Raw genomic sequence first — 23,047 nt, forward strand, 5'->3', positions numbered from 1 at the left:
TTCGCCTTCCTTAAAATATGGTGTCACTGCTTACAGTAAGACCTTCATTTCTACCCATTGTACATTTTTTTAACATATAAAAGATTAACATAGCACAAGGGTTAAGGCTATTCTATCTGGTATTGAAAATATCAGATTTTCAAAATAAGCAATAGAATAGAGGGTTATTTTGGTATCAACAATCCACACTTAGAAATCTATTACTGTGTATATTTATTTCTATTGCAGACTGGCTTATATTTTCTGTTTAAGAAGTATGACTCAAAATAATTTCTCAGTGAATGTTTTTAGTTTTTTTCTCCTATAAAAAATTTAAAGCATGTTCAAGCTTATTGTTTAATATTGTTAAATTTACAACTTTGAGGTTAGAAAATATTGCAACAATGGTAATGAAATTAGTACATTTGGGAAGAGATGGCTAAGATATCCCTGTTACTTTAGTTTGTGCAGGTGGATTTCCTAATTTCTACTTTCTCAGTAGAGGATAGTAAAAAAAGTGAACCAAGACAAAAACAAATTTAATAAGCAAATACATTATTTGATTTTATGACCATATTTCTTCTGATATCACCACATGACATGCAATTCAATAAATATTCTCCCTATCAAGTCCGAAATGCCACTTTTGAACCATGGCATGAATTTATAAGATAGGTATCTAATACAGTAGAGTTTTAAAAGGAAATGCCCTTGTGAATTGAGATATTTTTCACTGTGTTTGCTAGCTCTGTCCATTATGTCTGCTAAAAGTATTTCCTCCAGGTGGCTGGATCTGGATGGAGTCAAGAAGTGGTCGTAATGCTTGTCCAAATGGTCTGTGACAGTAAGAAGCATGGGAGAAGAGTTTAAGTTTTCAAAATACTCTGTAACTAAAAATATTAAACTTAAAAACAAGACACCTAAGAACCTTGGTGAGAAACTGGCTATTTATAGTACAATCCTTAAGAGACATATGGAGAAATGAACCTATATAAGCAGGATGAAGAAAAGGGAAGCCAATCCAAAACGTTCTCTATAATAGCACAGAACCTAGACATGGAATTTTTATTTTTGTCTTCTTTTTTCCTGAGGGCTTTGTGTTTCTTTGCTTCATAGCTCCACAGCATTAGATGCTGAATTGCTCTGCAATTAACTCTATAATTTGACAGTGAACTGCTAAGCACATTGAAGAGGTGTGCCCTAAGAATATATTCAATGTATTAGGGGAAGAGGTGGGCAGTCCACAGAGCCCTTTTTTGTTTTTGCATACAGGTGGCCTTTGGTTAATAATAATAATTGGGACCAGAATTTGTGATACTAACCAATATGGTTGTAAAGCATTACATGACATGACCACATTGTTTAGCGATGGAAATTCTGGTGCCCTCATGAATTGAATCCCACCAGTTGTTAGATGAGGAGCAGTGGCAGAACTGGTGGTGCTCGTAATTAAGTAGAGGCCCAGGGATGACTGTGATCAGCTAAAACTATTGGAGCTCCCTAGGCCTCTACTTCAGTGCCTATCGCCATCACCAAGAAGTGCTGCCAGGCAAGGTGTCCAAAAGGAAGAGTTGGGGAAGCGGCTGATACCTCCCTGTGGTTGTAAGTGTGGGTGGATTGCCAAATGTGACTGCAATGGCACTGCAACAGCTGTACCTTGGGGGACTGGGTGTAGCATTCATTCAGTGCTGCCATAACTTCAAATGGTTGTTAAATGAGGACTATCTGGACCCCGTTTTTTGCAGATTGCTGATTTTGATGGCACATCACTGAAAAATGAAACTACACTTTCCTGCAGCTTCTAAACAAAAAAAAATACAATTGAAACAAGCCTTCTTTTAAATTTAGTATCAAAGAAGTCAATTTTACTCCTGGAAATTACTATCCTGTCTACAATCTTGGGACAGATATTAATGCTGCAACTAGTACTGTACTTCTAGGAATAGTAGGAAGTCCCAGACAATGCAAGTTTCCCTCTCCATCTTGGTGAATGGGGATGCACACACGTTGTATGCTGCTTTAATAGCAGTTATCTACAGCCCAAAACATGACCCCTATCTACTTAGCAAAGGGTGGAGTTACTGCGCTTTTATTTCTGTCACAATACAGTTATAATGACATTAAAATGTTTCTTGCCACTTTAGACTGCATGCTATGGCTGATTTAATCTGAGGGTTTTTTTTACCTCCAAATCATATACTTAAGCTCTTTTTTGTCTGTAAAAGTTATTGTATATTGAATTACCACCAGTAGTGGCAAATCTTGGGGGAAAAAATTCAGAAGGAAGTTAATGTAGTTCCTGATATAAATTGGGAGCATATTCTGTAGTTGGGACTTCTCTGTTTTCTTCATCAAAAGAGTGGCCAATTTAAGAATACTTTTGGTTTTTATTTTTTAATATATTTGATATAGTTTGGACTTGTGTCATTTGCTTGTAGGTGAGCCTAGGAGGCAGATCACTGTCCCAAGCTGTCTCGCCCTTAAAAATTCTGAGAAGGCACGGTTGTTAAAGTTAGCATGCAATGTGGTAGTATAAACATGGTATACTGTATAAAAAAAAGATTGCACTTACGTTGCAAGGACTTCAGATGGAAGATCTGTAATGTAGGAAGGGATCTTTCTCCCTGTCAAGAATTGTGCCACTTCATTGCTGAATGTATTACAATTATGATCAAAAAGATTATAGGAGTCTCCTCTGTGAGCCACCAAAAAATCAAAGAGAATGAACATGAGTAAGATGTAACGCAGAAAAAGTCTCAAGGGTTCAAGCATATAAAAACAATTCATAATTACAACATTCAGATCAAAAGCTAACTGAATCAATGACTGAATAAGCAGTCTTCTGTATTTCTATTTAACTATATTTTGTTTCATACAAACCTTCTGTTCTACAATACATCAATCCAGAAGTGACATCATTACAACAATCAACTGTAATCAGCATAGTATACTGACTCTTCCTAGTTTATTCTTATATTCTAATATCTTAGGTGATTTCAAATCTAGAGTGTCTATATAATTTCAGAATTTTACATAAAATTTATATAAAATATTAAAAGAATTCTAATAAATTATTCCCTTCACAGAATATTAGAATAGAAACTAAACAGCAGAATCTCACCGGAATATAGATTCCCCCAATGAGGACAAATATTCTAAGAAGAGGTCTTCTGAAACTTCAGTATATCCCAGATCTACAATAGAATCTGGAGGCCCAAGCAGTGTTCCACCCTACAAAATTTGCATTCATTGGGTTACTAAATCATCACAAAAATTTCTCAGTATCTTTTATAGAATAATTTAAGCTGAAAACTTTCTGCAACTTTCACAATTTGCTCACATCAACTGGAAACTTCCAGAATTTACTCACATCTGCTATCACTGCTGGTAGTAAAACTGACAGTAATATTTCAAAGGATCCTCATATAACCTCTTAATCTGGAGACTTGGACTAGCAAGAAAACACGTTTGCTTCTGATAGAGATGTGAGTCCCCCCCCCCCACATCTTGCTTTACAGAAGAGAAATATAGTGGCTTTAGAAGAGGGACCAGGACTTTAGTTTGTCAGTTAAGGTAAGTCAGATAAGTCTCTTAATTTTTTTTTCAGTAGATAAAAACCCATTGTATATGGCTAAATTAAAATCAGCACTGCCTGACTCATAATTGCATTAGGAAATCAGATTCAGAAAGAAATATCTTTGATTTAAACCAAGTTTTGCAGAGTTGAATGACTTGTCTTGTTTCCGCAAACTAATTTGCTGTCCTCAATTCTGATGGAGGCCCCATCTCATTACTATCATTACTAGGACTGCAAAACTAGTTAATGTTTTGTCTCTTACATCAATCAGCAAGACATTTGGGTAATCCCTAATTTTGTTTTATAATATCTTATTGTATTTATTTTTTTTAAAATGTCCTCTTGATAGAAAGCCAGGATAATAATAATAATCTGTTTTTTTGCTTTAAAATTTCATTTGTCATCTACTCTTACACATTTTGGTCAAAACTTTGTTTAGTTATTTCATTTCTAAGTTCTTGTGATTTTACAGGTGATGCTGAAGTTTATAATTTCCCTATGTAAGAATGGTAATACTAATTTCAAAAAATACAAAATGAATTGAAATCAACTGAGTAAAGGAGAAAAAAACTGGAATAACTTCTCAAATGCCTGTAAACTTACAGGTGGACAACTTGAAATTCCCCCACTACCATAGAAGAATTCATCCCTGTGGGCAACTATGGAGGTGTGCCTGAGAATAAAGAAACAGCAGGTTAAAAGAAAGAGTAAATCTCTAGCCAATATGTAGCCTAACAGTTTATCAAGGGTAATACAAATGCAAACAGAGTATTTAGTCTCATCTGCCTTTAGACAAAATGTTTTGTCTTACCCTATGTAACACTGCAGAATGTTCAGAATTTCAGACATTCCCAATTCATTCTTCTTCCTTTAACTTTTATCTCTTGCCTCCAGCAGCCAATCAGCATTTTATGACAAATGCTTGCTCCTATTAATGTGTTTGGGGGAGGGGTGTATTTATTTATTTATTTATTTATTTTGCCACCCATCTCATATCAAATTGATTCTGGGCAGGTTACAATATTAAAACCAATTAAAATAATTAAAAAATATATTTTAAAACAATAAACATGGAAATGACAATAAAAATATTTATAGTTAAAATTATAGTTAAAAGATGGGGAGGGAGGGAACAGGGTGCACCAAGAGGAGGAGCTGGGATTGTTTCTTAATTCATCAAACACCTCCGGTGTGATGCTTCCCTATTGGGATCCCAAGCCATCTGGCAGAGCCAAGTCTTCAGGCCCTTATGGAAGGTCAGAGGGTTAGGTGGGAGCCAATCTCACCTCAGGGGTAAGATGTTCCAAAGGGCAGGAGCCATGGCACAGAAGGCCCTTCTGCTGGAACCCGCCAGCTAGAATTCCTTGATTGTTGAGGCCCACAGCAGATGGGGTGGGCCAGACCTAGGGGGTGAGACAGTTCCTCAAGTAACATGGACCCATGCTATGCAGGGCTTTAAACGTGATAACACCTTGAATTGTACCCAGAAGCAAACTGGCAGCCAGAGCAGCTCATGGAGCAATGGTGTAACATGGGCCATCCTAGGGCCCTCAAGAACTGCCTGTACCGCCGCACTCTGCACCAGTTGATGATTCTGAATTGTCTTCAAGGATACACCCATGTGGAGTGCATTACAGTAGTCCAGATGTGAGATGACCAGGTCTTGAATGATTGAGTTCAGGGACTTTTTTTGTTCCCCCACTGGCCCTACTTCTTTCTGATTATTATTATTTTTTGCACTGACTGTAACTACATCAAAATAATTAGATTTCTTTGTTAATTTTTAATCCCTTGACCACACTATCTAAATTATGTAGAGCGTAACAGTAGGGATCTCCCATAGTACAAACATTCCAATTAATTTTGACTAGTTACTTACCAGATGCCCTCTAATTGCTTACCTGTATACAAAAGAAGAAAGCAATAAGTATCAGCAACTTCATTTATTGTGACCATTTACTTATCATATTCACATTTCCTTACATAATTTCATATACAGTCTTTAAAATATTGTAACTTTCTAAAGCAATAAAGGAGATACTATATTTGCTATCTTCAGTCCAGTTGACATGTGTACTCAAGCTTTATGCTGATAAAAGTACTATATATTAATCTTCATGAAAAATACACCATTTTTGAGTAACACATACCCTTTCTAAATTAGTTTTCTTAGAAAGAGCTCAGAAGATTAACTACTTCATTTTTTAAAAAACCTGTGAGAACACCTTTTTTCTTGAAGATTCTTAAAGTATGGCAGGCGTATAAAGGATTTGTGATGTAATATGTAAAGTTGATTCATAATATCTATATTAATAATAAGATAATTCAGAGTAATTTTTTCTCTTAGATCAAATAAAACATATTGATGAATTACTTTTTATTTACATCTGATCTAATATGTTAGAAATGATGTATCATCAGTGCAACATATTGCATCAAGTGAATATTGCCCCCCTGCTCAATTCTCAGTATATATGAACATTTCAATACTATCTCTACAGAACTGGAAGCAGATATTATTGGATATATTGGTATGTGCTTTTGATGAGGTATATATGAAATTGGATTTTACAGATTCTTCATAAATCTAAGCAGTATTTGAATTTTCTGTTTAGTTGCTTTTAAGTGGGAAGATGATTTTTAAAACTCTACACTCTCCCCATCTGGAAATTAAAACTCTTAGGATAAACTCGACAGAACATGCCCAATAAAAGTAAAACTTAGCTTTAACTAGTACTGTGGAGTCCTTGGAGTACTCTGAGCTTGGTTGTTTTCTTGCAGATGACCCTAACCCTAACCCAGACCGAATACACATATTAACTGATAAGGTCTGCAAACACAGAGTTAATTAAATTAGGTCTCCCAGAGGAACTGCATGCTAACAAGAATAAACATACCCCCACACACACGCACATACACCCCTCAAATGTCATCCAAGAATGAGCACATGGCACCCTGAACAAGCTCTCCCTATAAAAATCTACTGCTGTGCCTCATTTCTCAGCAACCTGCCTCTAAAGGCAAACTGTTTTGCTTTAAGAAATAAATATTTCTTCTTTCCTCACAAAAAACAACAACTAGACAACATCATCAGTGCTAGTAAGGAATGGAGTTTGCTCTCATTTTATAAACTACTGGCTTGCCCTATCTCTATTGGTGGGAATGGTCTTGGTGGTTCCTTGACTGGACTAATATTTATTGTTAGCTCATTTGGCAATTCCTTGATTGGGATATTGTTTGCTTCTTGATTGTTAGCCTAAAGTTAATCTTGGTGTTAATCTCTGCCCATCTGGGTGCTGATTGCTGGTGAGTTGTATTGGACTTTTTGTTTCCTAGTTGGCTTTTTGATTGTCTCTTTTGAATGGCATGCAGAAGTTGTGTCTGCTGGTGGTTGATTTGTCTGAGTGTCAGGCTTCCAGGAATTCTCTAGCATTTTTGGACTTGATTTGGTTTAGTTGAAACTATGTTTAAGCCTATCCATGCATTGTGAAATTAAGAAGTTTTCATCATGTTTTCTGACAATTGTGAATTAGTACAGAGTTCAATGTGGGAGGTACTTGCAATTCTGTTGAAATTCAAATGAGTTGCTTTATGGTTACACTTTTCTTCATCACAATGACAGTGCAAGTTCAACACATTATTGATTGAATCTTTCTTTCAAAAATAGAAATACAGCACTTTGATAAACAGTAAATTAATTTTTAAGAAAAATTATCCTTTTTGGACTTCAGTATTGTGGAATCCCTCAACTGCTAAACATTTACTTTGCAAATGCACATTTATATGTTGAGGATACATAACAACTCAACATGAATATCTAAGTTCAGTGCTGCTTTGCAGATACAGGGAATGGATATATATTATGGATTAAAAATAATCTTCCATCAATAGTGTGGAAATAGTATTAAGATTATTTAGTTTGCTTCTTCTCAGTTCCATGATTTTATTCTGACAAGTGATACAAAATCATTTTATATGATCATATAAAATCATATACTGCTCCGGTTACCACTTTTACTGATCAGAAATTAATTTTAAGAATAAAAGATCTACCTATGCTACATCCAAAAGAAAGTTACTTATAGGCCAGTAGTTAAAAGTTACTAGTTTGATTAAATCTTATGTATTTAAAATACATATATGAAATTAAATGATTTAACCCTTCAAAGATCATCACTTTGTAGCAGTAAATGAGGTTGTCCATTCCAGTTATGACATGAACTATACTGTTGGGAGCGGATACTCCCAGAAGGGAGTAACAGTCAGTAGATCACAGCTGAGTGATCAGATTAAGCACAATCCACTGGAGAAAGAAATGACAACTCATTCCACTATTCTACCAAGAAAACAAAATGAAATTCACAACTAGGACAATAGCAGTAGAGGAACAGTAGAAGACAATTATGTGTAGCACTGATGATGATCATGTGGCTGGACTAAGGCTGACATAATGTTCAGCTGCTGGTATGTTCAGAGACAAAAGACAAGTTTGATCCTGCAAATATATATTTCTCTCTCTCTCTCTTTCTCTCTCTCTGTGTTTGTGTCTGTAAACATATATACACACACAAAAAAGTTGATACAAAAAATGTTAGAATCATAAACCAAAGCATCTGGATGTTATCAGAGCAGAAGCACCAAGTCTATACACAAACATTCTGGGACTTAGAAAACTGTAAAGTTGGAATAAGTCACTTCTCATAAAAAAAAAAACACCAGATATTCTACAGTGAACAAGAACATCAGACAAGAAATGAAATAGTTATAATTATTAGCAAAAAAAGTGTTAAACCCAGTGCAAACAAAATTCAAGTTACAGCTCAACAAATCAAAGGAGAATTTCAATTCAAGTTCCAATTAAGAAGTTCAATGTTAAGGTGATCCCTGTATCCCATATGTGAAGATGAGGCTGATAATGAATAGTTGTATCCTGACATGCAATAACTTGTCAATACAACAAAAAAGATGTGATCTCTTCAAAGGCTACTGGAATACTAAAGCCCAGTCATGTGGGAAATTAGGCCTTGGTATATACAAAATGAGGCAGATGACAGACTAACAGAATTCTGCCATGATAATTTGATGTTCATAAGAAATACTTTTTTCACCAATCTAAACAACTGTACACACAAATGTTACCAAATGGAATAAATTGACTGTATATTTTGCAAGTATAGATGAAGTTCTGTTCAGCCAGTAAAAAGAAGATATGATGCTGACTATGGCTCAGATCATGAACTTCCAACTTCAACTAAGGAGACAAATGACCAAGCCAAGAAGATGAATCTCAACAATATGCCATTGGAATGGTCTGTGATGATCAAAGAAGAGGTTCATATGAGAGTCTGTGTATTTATGGATTAAGGTGTTGAATTAGAAACAGAGGCACCCTGGTTTTAGTATACCTCAGTCACTGAAGCACATTGAGTGACTTTAGGTCACTCACTCTCTCTTAGCCCAGTATATAAATTGAGTACATAAATATATTTTAATGAACTAAATTCAACAGAATCCCTGAAGAATCCTAACAGAAATCTGCCATACTGTTAAATATTCCATTCTGTCAGAAGCAAAAGAAGATGTCTATTTATAGACTGAAAATAGGTGAAAAATAGCAAAAGGAAAAGGCCACCGCAACAGAAAAAAAATTACCTACCTAAACACTGAATTCCTGAGAAGGGCAAGAAGTTATATTTAAATAAGCGAAGCAAACAAATGAAGGATAATAATCAAATGAGAAAACAAGAGACTTTAAAAAATTAGAGAAATCAAGCAGAGCTTTTACACAAAGATGGTCATAATAAAAACTAAAAAGGCAAACATCTACTGAAAAAGGAAGAGATAAAGGTAAGCCTAATTACAGAAAGATCCCCATATCATCAATACATATATGGACATAATCAATGAACGTTACTAGAGCCACATTTTCAAAAATTTAAATAGTAAATGAAAAATGCCAACAACAGGAGTTGATGAAATAGTAGCTTGATTGATGATGAGAGCAAATGTTAGTTTTTATCTGTTTTATATTGATGTTTTATTTATCATTATTGTGTGAGTCTCCTTTGGGAGGAGATGGGCAGCTACATAAATTTGATTAATAAAATAATAATAAGTGTCTTATTCAATTGCCACTTTCAATGGTTTAGGGACATCATTATCCAGCAGTGACTATACTGCTTACCTGGAGATAATTGTTTTTGTCATCTCTGTAACTCGCCTATAAAAGTGAAGGTGTGAGGTTTGATTATCACACCTCTTCTAACATGTCGAAAGAGACGCCTTGCGTCTTTGGCTTTTTGAACTCCCATCTAGGGTTGCCAGGTCTGCTTCCAAAAAATAGCGGACAAGCGGGGGGGGGGGTTAAGTAGTAAAAAAAAGTAGACTGTACAGCTTTAGATTACGTACCATTTCATCATAAAGCTTTTGAATAAAAAAAAATGTCCACTATTTTGTGAAAAAAAAATAGTGAACGTAATGTGAAAAAAGTGGACTGTCCACTCAAATAGTGGACACCTGGCAACCCTACTAGTCCCATCTAACGACCTTAGCATTTCTTCCTCTCCCTTTGTGTCGGCGGGAAAAGTTGTGACTCTAAGCTAGGCAGAGGCATCTGGCCTCTTAAAGTCGCCCTTTACATAGCCCGGGCTGGGGGGGGGGAGAGGCCGGGCACAGTAAAAGACCCGCGCATCGCCTGGATCAGGCGGGCGAAGGGAAGGGAAATAACCCCGGCATCTTCTCACCCGCTACTCTCTTAAGTCCTAGGAGTCTAGGACAGTGATGGCGAACCTTTTAGAGACTGAGTGCCCAAACTGCAACCCAAAACCCACTTATGCATCGTCGGGTGCCAGGTGGGCGTGGCCCATTGGGTGGGTGTAGCCCATTGGGTGGGCGTGGCTGCGGTGGTAACCGCAGACTGGGTGGGACTAAAAAGTTCAATCAATCAATTCCAACTTTGCAAGATCTTTTTTTTTTCCGCGAGAAGTTGAAATTGACTGATTGATTGAACCTTTTTTTTTTTTTTTGCACACGGTGGTGGAGGCCTAAAGCGAAAAGGTTTTATAAAACCCAGCTGAAGGCCTAGGACTGGGGCGACGGCGCGCGTGCCCACAGAGAGGGCTCTGAGTGGCGCCTCTGGCACCCGTGCCATAGGTTCGCCACCACTGGGCTAGAAGGCTGGAGAGAGACGGAAGAGCTCGGTTGTTCCCGCAGACCTGCACATCTGGAGCGGTCGCTTCTTCCCCCGTAAGTTAGTGCCGGCCGGTTAGCCATCCGCGTCCACTTTCCCCTCCGCCTATCCCCAAATTGAGGAGGAGGAGGCGGCGGGTTTCCACGTCTTACTTGCTTGTTCTTACCGAGCATGATAGGACTGAGGCGGCGAGCCATGCCCTTGGACAGGTCGTACACGTAGAGCTTCACCGAGTGCAGCATCGGAGGCGAGTCCATGACATTGGCCGAGGAAACGGGAAGGGGAGCTTGCAAAAAAACAAAAAAACTTCAAAACCGATTCGAGGCCGCTGGAGAAAAGAGAAGGGAGAAGTCGAAGGGAAACGGAGCTGGCCTAGTCGGTGCGCCTCCCGGCAGCGGCTGCTGTTGCGGGACTAGCCAACTGACAGAAGGTGACTGGAAAGGGGCGGAGGGAGGCCGGCGAGGGGAACGCGCTCGTTTCACGCACGCGTCGCCCCATAAGGCGAGATAAACGGCTTGTCAGCGGGCCTCTTGTGAGGGAGCAGCGCTTGAACAGTAGAAAGGCGGGACCAAAGAGTTTACGCAATTGTTCCATGTGGGACGGCATCGTTGAGGACAATGCGAGCCCGTCTTTGTCGCACGCTATTGGTTAGAACGTGCGGAAGGGGTGGGACGTCGAGACGTTAACAAGGGATAACGGTTTAGGAAGTCGTTGGGCGGTGTGTGTGGGAATTGCGTTTCTTACTGAGGTTAGTGTGCAGTAGAAGGCTTCAGAATGAAATTAATATCAGACTTCATTACCTTTCAATAGAAGAGTAACGCGTTCCGTTTGCTAGGTGAGTTATGTTTCCTGCAGGGGTTCTCAACCTTGGCAACTTTAAGACTTGTGGACTTCAACTCCCAGAATTCCTCAGCCAGCAAAGCTGGCTGAGGAATTCTGGGAGTTGAAGTCCACAAGTCTTAAAGTTGCCAAGGTTGAGAACCCCTGCTAGATCTTGAATCCTCTTGCCCGCTAAAATCTGCCTGTGTAAAACGATAAAATCCCTTCAAGTCGAATTCGACTCTTGGTCTCTTTAGGCTCCGGAATGCATCGATCATATTGGGAAAAGGAAATGGGTTGTTGCTGCCTCCTTCCAAGTTCTTCTTTCCACTTTCCCTGTCTGTTCTATTGGGATTTCCTAGCGGTCTACTTTCCATCTACTAATTGAGCGTGACCTTACTCGGCTTTTCAGCTTAGGTGGGCCAGGTGCTATCTTATAAAGCAGGAAATCGGTAAAAAGGCTTTTAGAATAACTAGGATTGTATTTGTTATTCTCCCAATTTCTCAACAGAGGTTGGCACCAAAGATAATGTATGCTCTTTTAAAGAAATATCCCCAAGAAAATGTGGTTTTTTTTGTGTGTGCGGAGTTTTAAATTCTCGGAATTTAAATACAAGCAGTTGTTTTCGCCCTTAAACCAGCTATCCGAGACACTTTCCAGATTGCAGGGGGGAAAAAAATAAGTACTCTTACAACTGCATCACATCATCTCCCCTCACCGACCTCCTTCAAGACTTCTCGGGCTTCTTTGATTTCTCTGCAGTCGCATCGGGACTTTAAAAATGATTTTGCATTGCTGTACTGCTAAATTACAGCAAGTGAGGCAAAAATAAGGATTCAGCTTAAACAACGGAAGGCAAACTCTCTTACAGTACAGGCAATCGGAATTTCGGAGTCTCTGCGATTCTTCATTTTATATCTACGATTAATCGGAGTACAAGGACTACTTTACTGAGGCATTTGGAACTTGGTTTGTGTACCGCCGTTCCTGTTTCTCTCTGGCCACTGGAGTTCCTTTATTATCTTTTTTTCCCCAAGGGGCGGAGATTCGTTGTGACTGACAGATTCCGATGCTGGAACCCATCAAGGAGGAAAAACAATAACCCGGATGAGTTGGGGACTTTCTTCAAAGGCCCGTTCGTGAACGCCGGCTTTTTATCGGCGGTAGGTTCGAATCGGGAATGGGTGTGTGTGTGTCGTGGGATTGGGATTACAACTGAAGATATTCGGTCGGCAGATTCTGCCCGCCCTGGCAGCAAATGAGGCAGGGACTGAAACGACGGAAGGGAAGTTGTAAATAGTTGGGACGCCGCTGTTGCTGTTTATTCCTTGATGCAATGTTGTAATAGCGGTTTATAGTTTGAAAATATTAAGGCAAAGCAATTCTACCAGCATTGAAGTAAATAAGTAAGAACATAAAGGCAGGTCTTTCACGTAGAGAAGAGTTCGGGAGCAGCGAATGCCAGCTCTCGTCCCTTGCCGCCTCGGCGCTTCCATTTTCAGGCACACAAAGATGCGCCCAGGGAATTGTTGAAGGCGCTTGGAAGAACGAGTTAATCTCTCCCACGTGGTCCTTCTCCAAAAGAGAAATTTTGGGAGTTGAAGGATGGCAGGGCATCACGCGCTTCTGGAAGTCACGTTTCTGTGCAGTTTCTTAAGTGGACGGACATACTGAATTCAACATTTCCTCTTTAGCAAAGATGTACAATACAGGCTCACAATCCTATATACAAAAAAAAGCTTTACAAATTATTTCAAAATATTCATGCATAAGGTCCCTTCCAACTCTGTTATTCTGTAAGATTGAATCATACAGATGGAATGTAGTTTCAAACAATGGCTTGGCCCATAATAGTGCTAAGTCATGGTGGCTAAGCCACCAGACTAGAAATGGGGGAGACTGTAAGTTCTAGTTCCGCTTTATCTGGGAAAGCGGATAAAGCAGCTTTATCCAGCTGCATGACCTTGGGCTAGTTTCTCTTAGCCTAAGTTACCTCACAAGATTGCTGTTGTGAGGAAAATAGGAGGAAGATGTGTGGGATATGTTTTCTGCCTTGAGTTATTTGTAAAAATAATAAACAATAAAAATAAGTAACAAATGAAATAACTTGATATGATAGGAAAATTCAGTAGCTTCAAGGGCTTAAGAGACTGACAGATTCAACCTTGCGGAACTACCGTAGTGAAAAAAGAAAGGAAAAAGCTAAGAATAATCCATATTGTGTTGAAAGTAGATGTAAAGTAAATATACTTATGAGGAACTTCAAACATCAAAAGAATGTCAGATGAATTTTGTACAGTTGTCAAGAAATGTGTGGTCATAGTTGAAACATTTACCCAAACTAGTATGCTGGATGATGAGAATACTGACAGAAGGCTCTCCTCTAGGTCAGGTTTTTTCATACTTTTTCAAGCTGCAGGATCTGTTAATTAATCTTTAAAATTCCTGGAACCCCTAATCACGAGGCAAACCTTTGGTAATAGAAAATTGGTACTGAAACACACACACACACACACACACAAAGATAGATATGTCTGTTATGGAACCTCATCAAATTCTTACGCAGTCTTAAAGTTTTTCAAATTGAAGTTTGAAAAACCCTGCTTAGAGCATGAAATTTTCCCATATAGATCTGTAGTTGATTATGTGACCGTACCAAAGCCACAAAGAAATATTTATTGCTAAAGTGTTACTACAGTATTCCTGTTCAAATGCTTTGGAAACAGCTGGATAAAATACCTTCTGTATTATCTAGGATATAAACTATTGAATAGATTGATTTTGTCAATGTACTTTATCCTTCAGTAGTTCAGTTTTAGATTAGATTCTAATTTGTTAGTCTCTGTTTTCTTGTCTAATACTTTTTGCTTTTGAAAGCTCTGCAAGTTAATGTGAAAACAACAACTAATGTTGATTATAGATGAATGTAAAGCAAAATAGTTGCTTCTTCACAGAGCATCTTGCCCCGTAAGGTGAGATGGGCTCCCACTCCTCTGGCCTTCCAGAAGAGCCTTAAGACCTGCCAAATGATATGGGGGTCTAAGAGTGGCGTCCAATCCTCAAGGTAGCTGGTGGTTTGAAGGAGCTCCCTCTGCTTTTTTAAACTTTTCACTGTTTAATTTTTTAATTTTTGTTTTAATTCCATTTTTAACTCTATTTTTAAGTGTCTTTTTTATATGATTGTATGTTTTTATATATCTGAATCATGCAGTTCAGATGGGTAATGTAGAAATTGGATAAAAATAAAATTGGATAAAAATAAAATTAAAAAATATCATAAATAATCCAATTTATTTTTCAAGGCATGCTATCATAAAATTTAACAACAGTTTGCCGACTGGCTGAGCATTTAAATTGCTTGAATTTTCTCTATTAAGCTTATTGGTAGATACTGTTAGCTCATTCCAAGTTTGTAAAATACTATCTTATGGTAACCAGTATGGATATTAGGAATTGTAATTATAACATGTAGTAATATGATAGATTTATAATTGTCTTATTTTACTTATTGTCCCTCTAATAATATTCTATGGGATATTTTGTTTACAATAATTCAGAGTTTGACAAAGTTATTAATCTCTTTTGGTGCAGGAGACTGAGCACCTCTTTCCAAAAGTGAAATTAGAGAGATGACTAAGATGTTGTCAGACTGTGGCTATTTTATTATTTTTATTTATTTTTAAAACTTTATATTTCAGGGGCCTTGTATATGGTTATTATGTCATCTATTTCTGCTGTCCACGTAATGTGTTTAGCCAATTGTGCAATGTGTTGCTGCTTACTGAAACAATATTGATCTGATGGATAAATTTAAGAGCTGGGAGACTGAGCTGAAGCAAAAGTAGGATGTGTGACCATCTTCATGTTTGCATCTGTGGAAAGACTTCTGTCTATGGAAACCAGTCTGAATATAGGAACAGTTTCCCCATTTCTCTTTCTTATAAGTTATTTATCTGTATCACTCATTTTTTGTAGTTAATACAGGGGAACCATGTCAGACTGGGTATCTTACTACAGAAATGAGGGAGAGGAGGAGGAGGAAGAAGAAGCAGCAGCTGAAAACGTTGGTAAGACTCATTTTCAAGGTGTGCATATGCTGTTAATTTGCCAGATAGAAACATTGAGGGAAATTTGCAACTAAATTACAATGGTATGGGGGAACCAGGCATCTTTTTATGTGAAATGTAATAAGTGGCATAAGTAAAATTTTGTCTCTTTTATGTGAAAATTGGTGCAGTGTCCTGAAAAACTAAAACATACACTGGTGCATTCTGGATAAAACAAGGCTTTTCCACAGTAGGTACCCTAATGCCTACAGGAAGCACACTTGCACAATGTGAATTGTACACTTTCCTCAGTATAGGTATAGGTGTGATATAAGGGTCCTTGGTAACTTTTTACCTAGTATAATTATTGCTGAAAAATGAGAACAAATAGAACAGGCTGCTTTAAATTGCTTTTAAATAAAACTAATGCTGTTAGTCTTATGGTGAGTTGCAACATGAGCAAACTGTTGAGCTAACCCGCCCCCCAAAAAAGCTACATTAAATTTCTGTGCTGTATAGGAATGTATATTCTTTGTCCCAGAGTCGCTATGATGATTATGTGATTGTTATAATTAAAGAATATACAATAGTTGGATTGGATAAATAGGATGATATACATTAAATGCAACATTTTTACCTCTGTAGGAGAATATAAATATGGAGGTCGAGACACTTTGCTCTTCTTAGTGGATGGCTCAAGAACCATGTTTGAGTCTTTTGATGATAGTAATTTCACACCTTTTGATATGACAATTCAGGTAAGATGACGTTTTTTCTACATCCGTAAATTTTGAAAGATTCTGAAATGCATTGTAGTGATAGCACTGTAACATGGGGTAAGACAAAATTCTTTATTGAGGGGACAGAAATGAGGTTGCAATCCAGTATTTCCTTAATTTCTTGATTAGTGTATTATTCAGAGACGGAGCATATGCTCCATATGCAAAAGGTCCATGAAAGGTCCTTTAATAACTCTGAGGAGCATTCCTGTTTGAAACATTGAGAACCAAAGGCATGGAAACTTGTTCACCAATCTAAACTAGATGGAGCAGTGGTTTCTGGTACATGCAATAAGATTTTTTTCAGCTATAAATGTTCTGAAGATCAAGTGTTAGAAAATGTGGCCATACTTAGAAGTATTTATACTGTAGAGCTTTATAACTCCACATCTGTCAAAAGGATTAGATGTACTTATGTTTTATTCTCCCATCCCTACTTATTTGTATTTTCCTACTAGTGCATTCAGAATGTATACAAAAACAAAATCATCAGCCATGAGAGGGACCTTGTTGGTGTTGTGTTTTATGGAACAGAGCAGCATAAAAATTCAGTGAATTGTAAACACATATATGTTCTCCATGATTTGCAAAATCCAGGTAAAACGGGAACTATGTGGAATGTATCTGTGATGAAAGAATGCAGGGATACATAATGCAGGAATCTTCAAATTGCAGTGAGGATATCTGGGAAACCATAAGAAACTTGCATTAAAAAACACTAATAGAAGTGGGAGTACTATCAAAACTCATTTTGGCTTTCCTCCCTATTTTGCCTGCAAAATCCTGCAGTGGGCAATTGGTGTGATATAATTCAGAGTGTGAGAAGCTCTGTTATACATAAATTAAGAGTTGGTTATTAAAAATAAATGGTATATTTATTATTTAGCCAACCATAATATCAATAAAAATTTTCTGTTTATTTATGGGAATGTGTGGTTCACACAAATTAATTTATTATATGGGAGGGTATGGTATTACAAAGTTTGAGAATCATTAACTCAACTGGGTTGTCCACCAGAATGCCATAAGGTTTAGTTCTGCATTCTCTATTCCTTAGCATTTTCTATTAATGATTTGCATGAAAAAGTGAGAGAATACTTATCAGATGATGCAAAACTGGATAGAATAGTTGACAGAAATGCAATTCCAGACATTCTTAATAGGTTAAAGGAGGCTGACGACTAAGTTATACAATTTAACGTCAAAATTAATTAAAACAATATTTAGGTAAACAATTTAAGTAACTAATTGGATTACCCAGTTAGATAATGCTATTTTCCCCCCAAATTGCTGTTCTCTATTTAAAGCCTCCTACTTAGGTTATTTTATTAATTCATAAATATTATTTTCAGCCTTTTTCCTATTTTCAAGTAAATGTATTTAGCAACTAAAAACATAAAATAATTATTGATGATCTAACAATCTTGCCATGTTGAGCAATATTATTTTCCTGAATTGGAAATGAAACACAATGGATAACTGATTGAATGATTTGCAAATACTGGCATATCATTTCTTGAGCCATAACGCTATCACTAACTCTTTCATTGCTTTGGTTTTGTGAGAACTGAGAATATTTTTTTTTCCCTACCAGGAGCAAAACGGGTATTAGAGCTGGCCAGCTATGAAGGAGAACAGGGAAAAGCTCTCTTCCAAAAGTCCTTTGGCCATAGTGATAACTATTCATTAGGAGAGGCACTCTGGGTTTGTTCTAATCTCTTTAGTGTTGTCCATTTCAAGATGAGCCACAAGAGAATCATGCTGTTCACCAACAAAGATGACCCTCATGGTCAAGATAGTACTAGAACCAAATTTGCTAGGACTAAAGCTGCTGACCTACGAGAAACAGGTTAGTATTTCAAATTATAGGTAAAGCATAATTTAGAATAAATGTGATACCTCATTTCAGAAAAGCAAGCAACATTTCCTCAATTTTATCTCTACAAGGATACATATGTGAGGTACTTTAAGTTGAGAGATGATCAGTAATGCAAAATAATTTAGGAAAACTTTTGTGGTTGAATGAAGAGTTGAATGCATGTTACTTAAGTCCTAGGCTCGTGTCCATATGATTAGATTACCTTGCTGGTGGACTGAATTTTAGTCACCAAGTCTATTAAATGCTTCTGTTTTCTATAGTCCAAAAATGTGAAGTATTTCAATATGTCCTGGGTATTGCAGCAAAAGGAGGGTAAAAACAACTAACACCTGACTTCCTAAATGTACAGGAAATTACTAGAAAACACCAGTTCTGAACACTAAACTGGAAAGATTTTAATTTTATGATCTGCTCATCTTGCTGCTTATGGTTTCTGATGCCTCCCCTGCTCTCATTTAGGTGCTTTTTTTTTTTTTTTTTAAAGCTTCTTGTCTTGTTTAGTTCTTGGAGGTTTCTTTACCTAGTAAATGCTATCTTGCGCATACCTGGAGATCACCATAAGAAATGGAAGTAATGATATCTATGTTTTCATGAAGGAAACAACCTCTCCCCCCCCCCCCCAATTCTGTTATTTCAGGAATTTACCTTGACTTAATGAACCTAAAGAAGCCTGGAGGGTTTGATATTTCCTTATTCTACAGAGACATCATTAATACAGCAGACGATGAGGACTTAGGAATCCAGTTTGAAGAGTCTTGCAAATTGGAGGATCTTATGAAGAAAGTACGAGCAAAAGAAACAAGGAAGCGAGCTTTAAGTCGGTGAGTATCAAGAAATATCCTCTTCCTCTGGCAGGGTAATCTGGGAGGCTTTGGAGATAACATGATAACAGAGAATTACATTAAATACTACATAATATTAAATTGTGGAAAGTTTCTTTACTGTCTTTTCAGATGAAAAATTGTAATGTGTTTTCATCTCTTTAAAATGGAAATTGTACAAGGTTTCAAAGACTTAAATTTGTATTTATTGATTCTTTAGGCTGAATTTATATTTGGGAAAAGATGTAATTCTTACTGTTGGCATTTTCAACTTAGTCCAGAAGGCTGTCAAGCAGCCTCCAGTGAAACTTTATAGAGAAACTAATGAGACACTGAAAACAAAAACACGAACCTTTAATCGACAGACGGGTAGTTTGCTTCTTCCCAGTGACACCAAGAGGACTCAGGTAATGTTTTAAACTTTTTTATTTTCCATGTTAAAAAAATTGAGGGGCAGAAATGTGTAGAAGCCATTATATCCTGACTTATGTATCTGAGTTTCCTTGCTGTGATGCTTTGCAAAAGGTGATGAATTCATGCCTTAGCATCTCTTGGTTCATAGAGTATCAAATATTGGAATTTGTATTATGTGTTTTTTTTCTTCAGGCACATCATAAAACTGCTAAGAATCAGATGCCTTCTGTTGCTAAGTTTACATGTAGGAAGCTAGGGCTAGTATAGATGGATCTTACTAAATAATTGGCAATCATTAATTTTAGTTTAATTGAGATTTTTTAATGCATTGCTTTTGTGGCAATATTTATTTTTGTTTATGACTTAGATGAAAATTGAGTGAATATGATATTTTATTGTTTATCATTATTTCAATGTTGAGACTGTGCAACTCTAAGTGACTCTACAAGTTACAAGTAAAAAAAAAAAAAAGAAATACATCAAGAGGAAAAAAAAGACAGCTAATGAAACCATTACCCAAAAAGCCAAAAACCAACTAACTGTTAAAAGGGCTTGAACCCATTCTAGTGCAGAGTCTATATATTTTAAATAAAATCATTCTTGTATGTGTGGTTCTAAAGGCTGAGACAAAATAGGAATTCTTTAGTATACTCTTGTTGCAGTATTCACTAAGACTGTTCGGTGCTTCAGAAATAATTCAGAAATATGTTTTGCAGTATGCAAGAATATGAACATAGCACCTTTCTGCACTGCTTCATAGTAGTTGCACCTCTTCCTAGAATTCTGTGGCAGACACCTGCTTAAAGAGTTGCAGAGAAATGCGGGGCTTGTATCACTATATGCTCTAATTCAGTGATGGCGAATCTTTTAGAGATTTGAGTGCCCAAACTGCAACCCAAAACCCACTTATGCATCGTCAAGTGCCGGGTGGGTGTGGCCCATTGGTTGGGTGTGGCCAATTGAGTGGGCATGGTCAATTGGGTGGGCGTGGCTGCGGTGGTAACAGCAGACTGGGTGGGACTAAAAAGTTCAATCAATTCCAACTTTGCAAGATCTTTTTTTTTCCCCACAAGAAGTTGAAATTGACTGATTGAACCTTTTTTTTTTTTTTTTGCACATGGCGGCGGAGGCCTAAAGCAAAAAGGTTTTATAAAACCCAGCTGAAGGCCTAGGACTGGGGCGACGGCGCGCGTGCCCACAGAGAGGGCTTTGAGTGCCGCCTCTAGCACCCGTGCCATAGGTTTGCCACCACTGCTCTAATTAATCCTTTTTTGGAGATGTAATCCCACACAAAAAATCTGTCTGTCCAAGAGTATACATACTCAGTTTGGTTGTTGTTGTTTTATTTATTTTATTTATCACATATTATGCTTGTGTGCCTTTGGGTAGATTATGGAGAAAACAATACCAGTGACATCAGTGTTCTGCCACAAATGTAGATAAATTATAAGTATTTTTAAATTGCTATGTAACTGGTGATATTCCCATGTTAGAATTCTTTAGAGAAAAGGTAAGATATAAAGAAACTCAAGGAACATAGAAAAATCTGGTAACAATAAATGTATTTATTTTGTTGAAAATCAGTTCCAGTCCCATTCTGTGCTTAAAGCTAAGGAGAAATGGATGATTTGAATGAATTTGTAACCTTGAGGAGTAGAGTATGAACTCAGGGGAAATATTTGCTCTTCTTTGCTTTATTTCTTACACAGTCAGTATGGAATTTGATTTTTGTGGTGTTGTCTTGTTAGGAGGATTCTAATAGGCTTTATTTACAACTAGGATAATATTTGTTATATTTTTTCAGCAGCTGCTTTTTCCTGATTTCCTTTCTTAGGTTTATGGGAATCGTCAGATTGTGCTAGAGAAAGAAGAGACAGAAGAAATAAAAAGATTTGATTCACCAGGCTTGTATCTGATTGGTTTTAAATCCTTGGTAATGCTGAAACCATATCACTATATCAGGCCTGCACAGTTTATCTATCCTGATGAGTTCTTAATGAATGGTAATTATAACTGAAAATTATACTCTGCTTTTTATCTTTAGAGTTACTAATTTCCAGAATATACTAGCAGCAACAATATCAACAGCAATGGAATTCCTGAATGAGATAAATGTTATTGTCATAATGAGAAAGGATTAATTTCTAGGCTTCGGAAAGGAATCCAGAATAAATTTCATTAGCAAAACAGGTTTTTAATTTTACTTTTTTCCAGTATTACATGCTGCAAAATGATTTAACCCGTTTCTTTTTTTTTTTTTACTTTTCTATTTTCATTTTTTCTTTTCTACATCTTTTTTATTTAATGATCTCTTTATTTTATAGTTCTATATGCTTTACTTGTATAATATAATCCCTAATAAAATTATTGGGGAAAAATAATAATTTAACCGAAAATGTACTTTTGTTTAAAGGAAGTACTACTCTGTTTAATGCTTTGTTAACAAAGTGTTTGGAGAAAGGAGTGATGGCCATATGTAGATACATACCACGTCAAAACAACCCTCCCAGGTTTATAGCTCTGGTCCCACAAGAAGAAGAACTGGATGAGCAGAATGTACAGATAGTCCCTGCAGGTAATTTAAATGTTTTATTTTAATTTTGTGATTGGCTTAGAGATGTTGCTCTATTTGATTTTTTTTCAAAACAGTATCAAAATAAGATATTTTGCTTATACCATTATAAGCAGCATGCAGCAAATATAACGTGAAAGATACTTATTCTTTAATAATACTAGAAAAAAGATATTTGGTATATCCAATAATAATAGGACAGTGTGGTAAAATAATTTATGTGCAGGTATTTCTCCTCCTGAATTTTATTCCTTTCCTGTTTTTGTATTACTGATAAAAAGATTTGTAAAACTGCCAGAAAAATTAGGATCTTCAAATTCCCACATTTGGCATTATTTGTAATAAAACCAATGAATGTGGATCATAAATCTATATAAATAAAAATGTAAATGTTCGTTTGTTCAAAATCTTAAATCTCCGAAAGTTCTTCACCGATTGCTTTGAAATTTTGACACATCGTTGCATTCGAATACGCACGTGTTTTTATATACCTACTATTATATAGATGTCACACCTGTGACAGGTAAAAACATGCTTTTCCATTTAACCAGACTGAGCCACAGCAACGCGTGGCCAGGTACAGCTAGTAATTTAATAAAATTATTAAAATACATAATAAAGTGTGTCTTATGTGTGTGCACATGTGTGTAATATTAAATTATGTGCAGGCACATGTATGTTTGTATGTGTGTAATATCAAATTAAAGTTTGAATGCTGCCTCCAACTAAATGTTTTTTAAATTCTTAAAATAAAACCTAGTATGTTATGTACATTAATTGAATGTGGACATACTTAGGCCATCTCTGATTACAATAAACTGTATATTTCGTTAACAATTGTTCCTTGATTGCCTGTCAGTTCTTCACTACCTCTTTCTGAGCTTATTGCTCCAACTATGGAGGGTGTTTAGAATTAGATATATGTTCCCTTCTGAATTATGTCTAATAAAATTAATGTAAACATAAATAAA

General features: G+C 36.7%; 2 protein-coding genes across 2 annotated transcripts; one reads left to right on the forward strand and one right to left on the reverse strand.

Annotated features, from left to right (window-relative positions):
• Positions 1–243: 243 nt before the first annotated feature.
• On the reverse strand, positions 244–11,043 carry DESI1 (desumoylating isopeptidase 1). Its single transcript, XM_015813607.1, has 6 exons — positions 10,912–11,043; positions 5,436–5,457; positions 4,160–4,229; positions 3,101–3,210; positions 2,552–2,674; positions 244–815 (listed from the first exon to the last, which is right to left on the reverse strand). The coding sequence occupies exons 1-6, from the start codon at positions 11,000–11,002 to the stop codon at positions 722–724; spliced, it is 510 nt and encodes a 169-aa protein (XP_015669093.1). The 5' UTR covers positions 11,003–11,043; the 3' UTR covers positions 244–721.
• A 411-nt stretch (positions 11,044–11,454) lies between these two features.
• XRCC6 (X-ray repair cross complementing 6) lies at positions 11,455–22,079 on the forward strand (the record flags this gene model as incomplete). The annotated part of the gene is made up of 10 exons (XM_015813606.2): positions 11,455–11,580; positions 12,603–12,728; positions 15,541–15,632; positions 16,257–16,369; positions 16,849–16,987; positions 17,985–18,239; positions 18,907–19,090; positions 19,311–19,497; positions 21,339–21,507; positions 21,918–22,079. Coding segments are annotated over exons 3-10 (1,285 nt in total), but the record flags the coding sequence as incomplete, so codon positions are not given.
• Positions 22,080–23,047: the final 968 nt, after the last annotated feature.

Source organism: Protobothrops mucrosquamatus, unplaced genomic scaffold (assembly GCF_001527695.2).
Source record: "Protobothrops mucrosquamatus isolate PMUCROS unplaced genomic scaffold, P.Mucros_1.0 scaffold173, whole genome shotgun sequence".
Taxonomy (NCBI): domain Eukaryota; kingdom Metazoa; phylum Chordata; class Lepidosauria; order Squamata; family Viperidae; genus Protobothrops; species Protobothrops mucrosquamatus.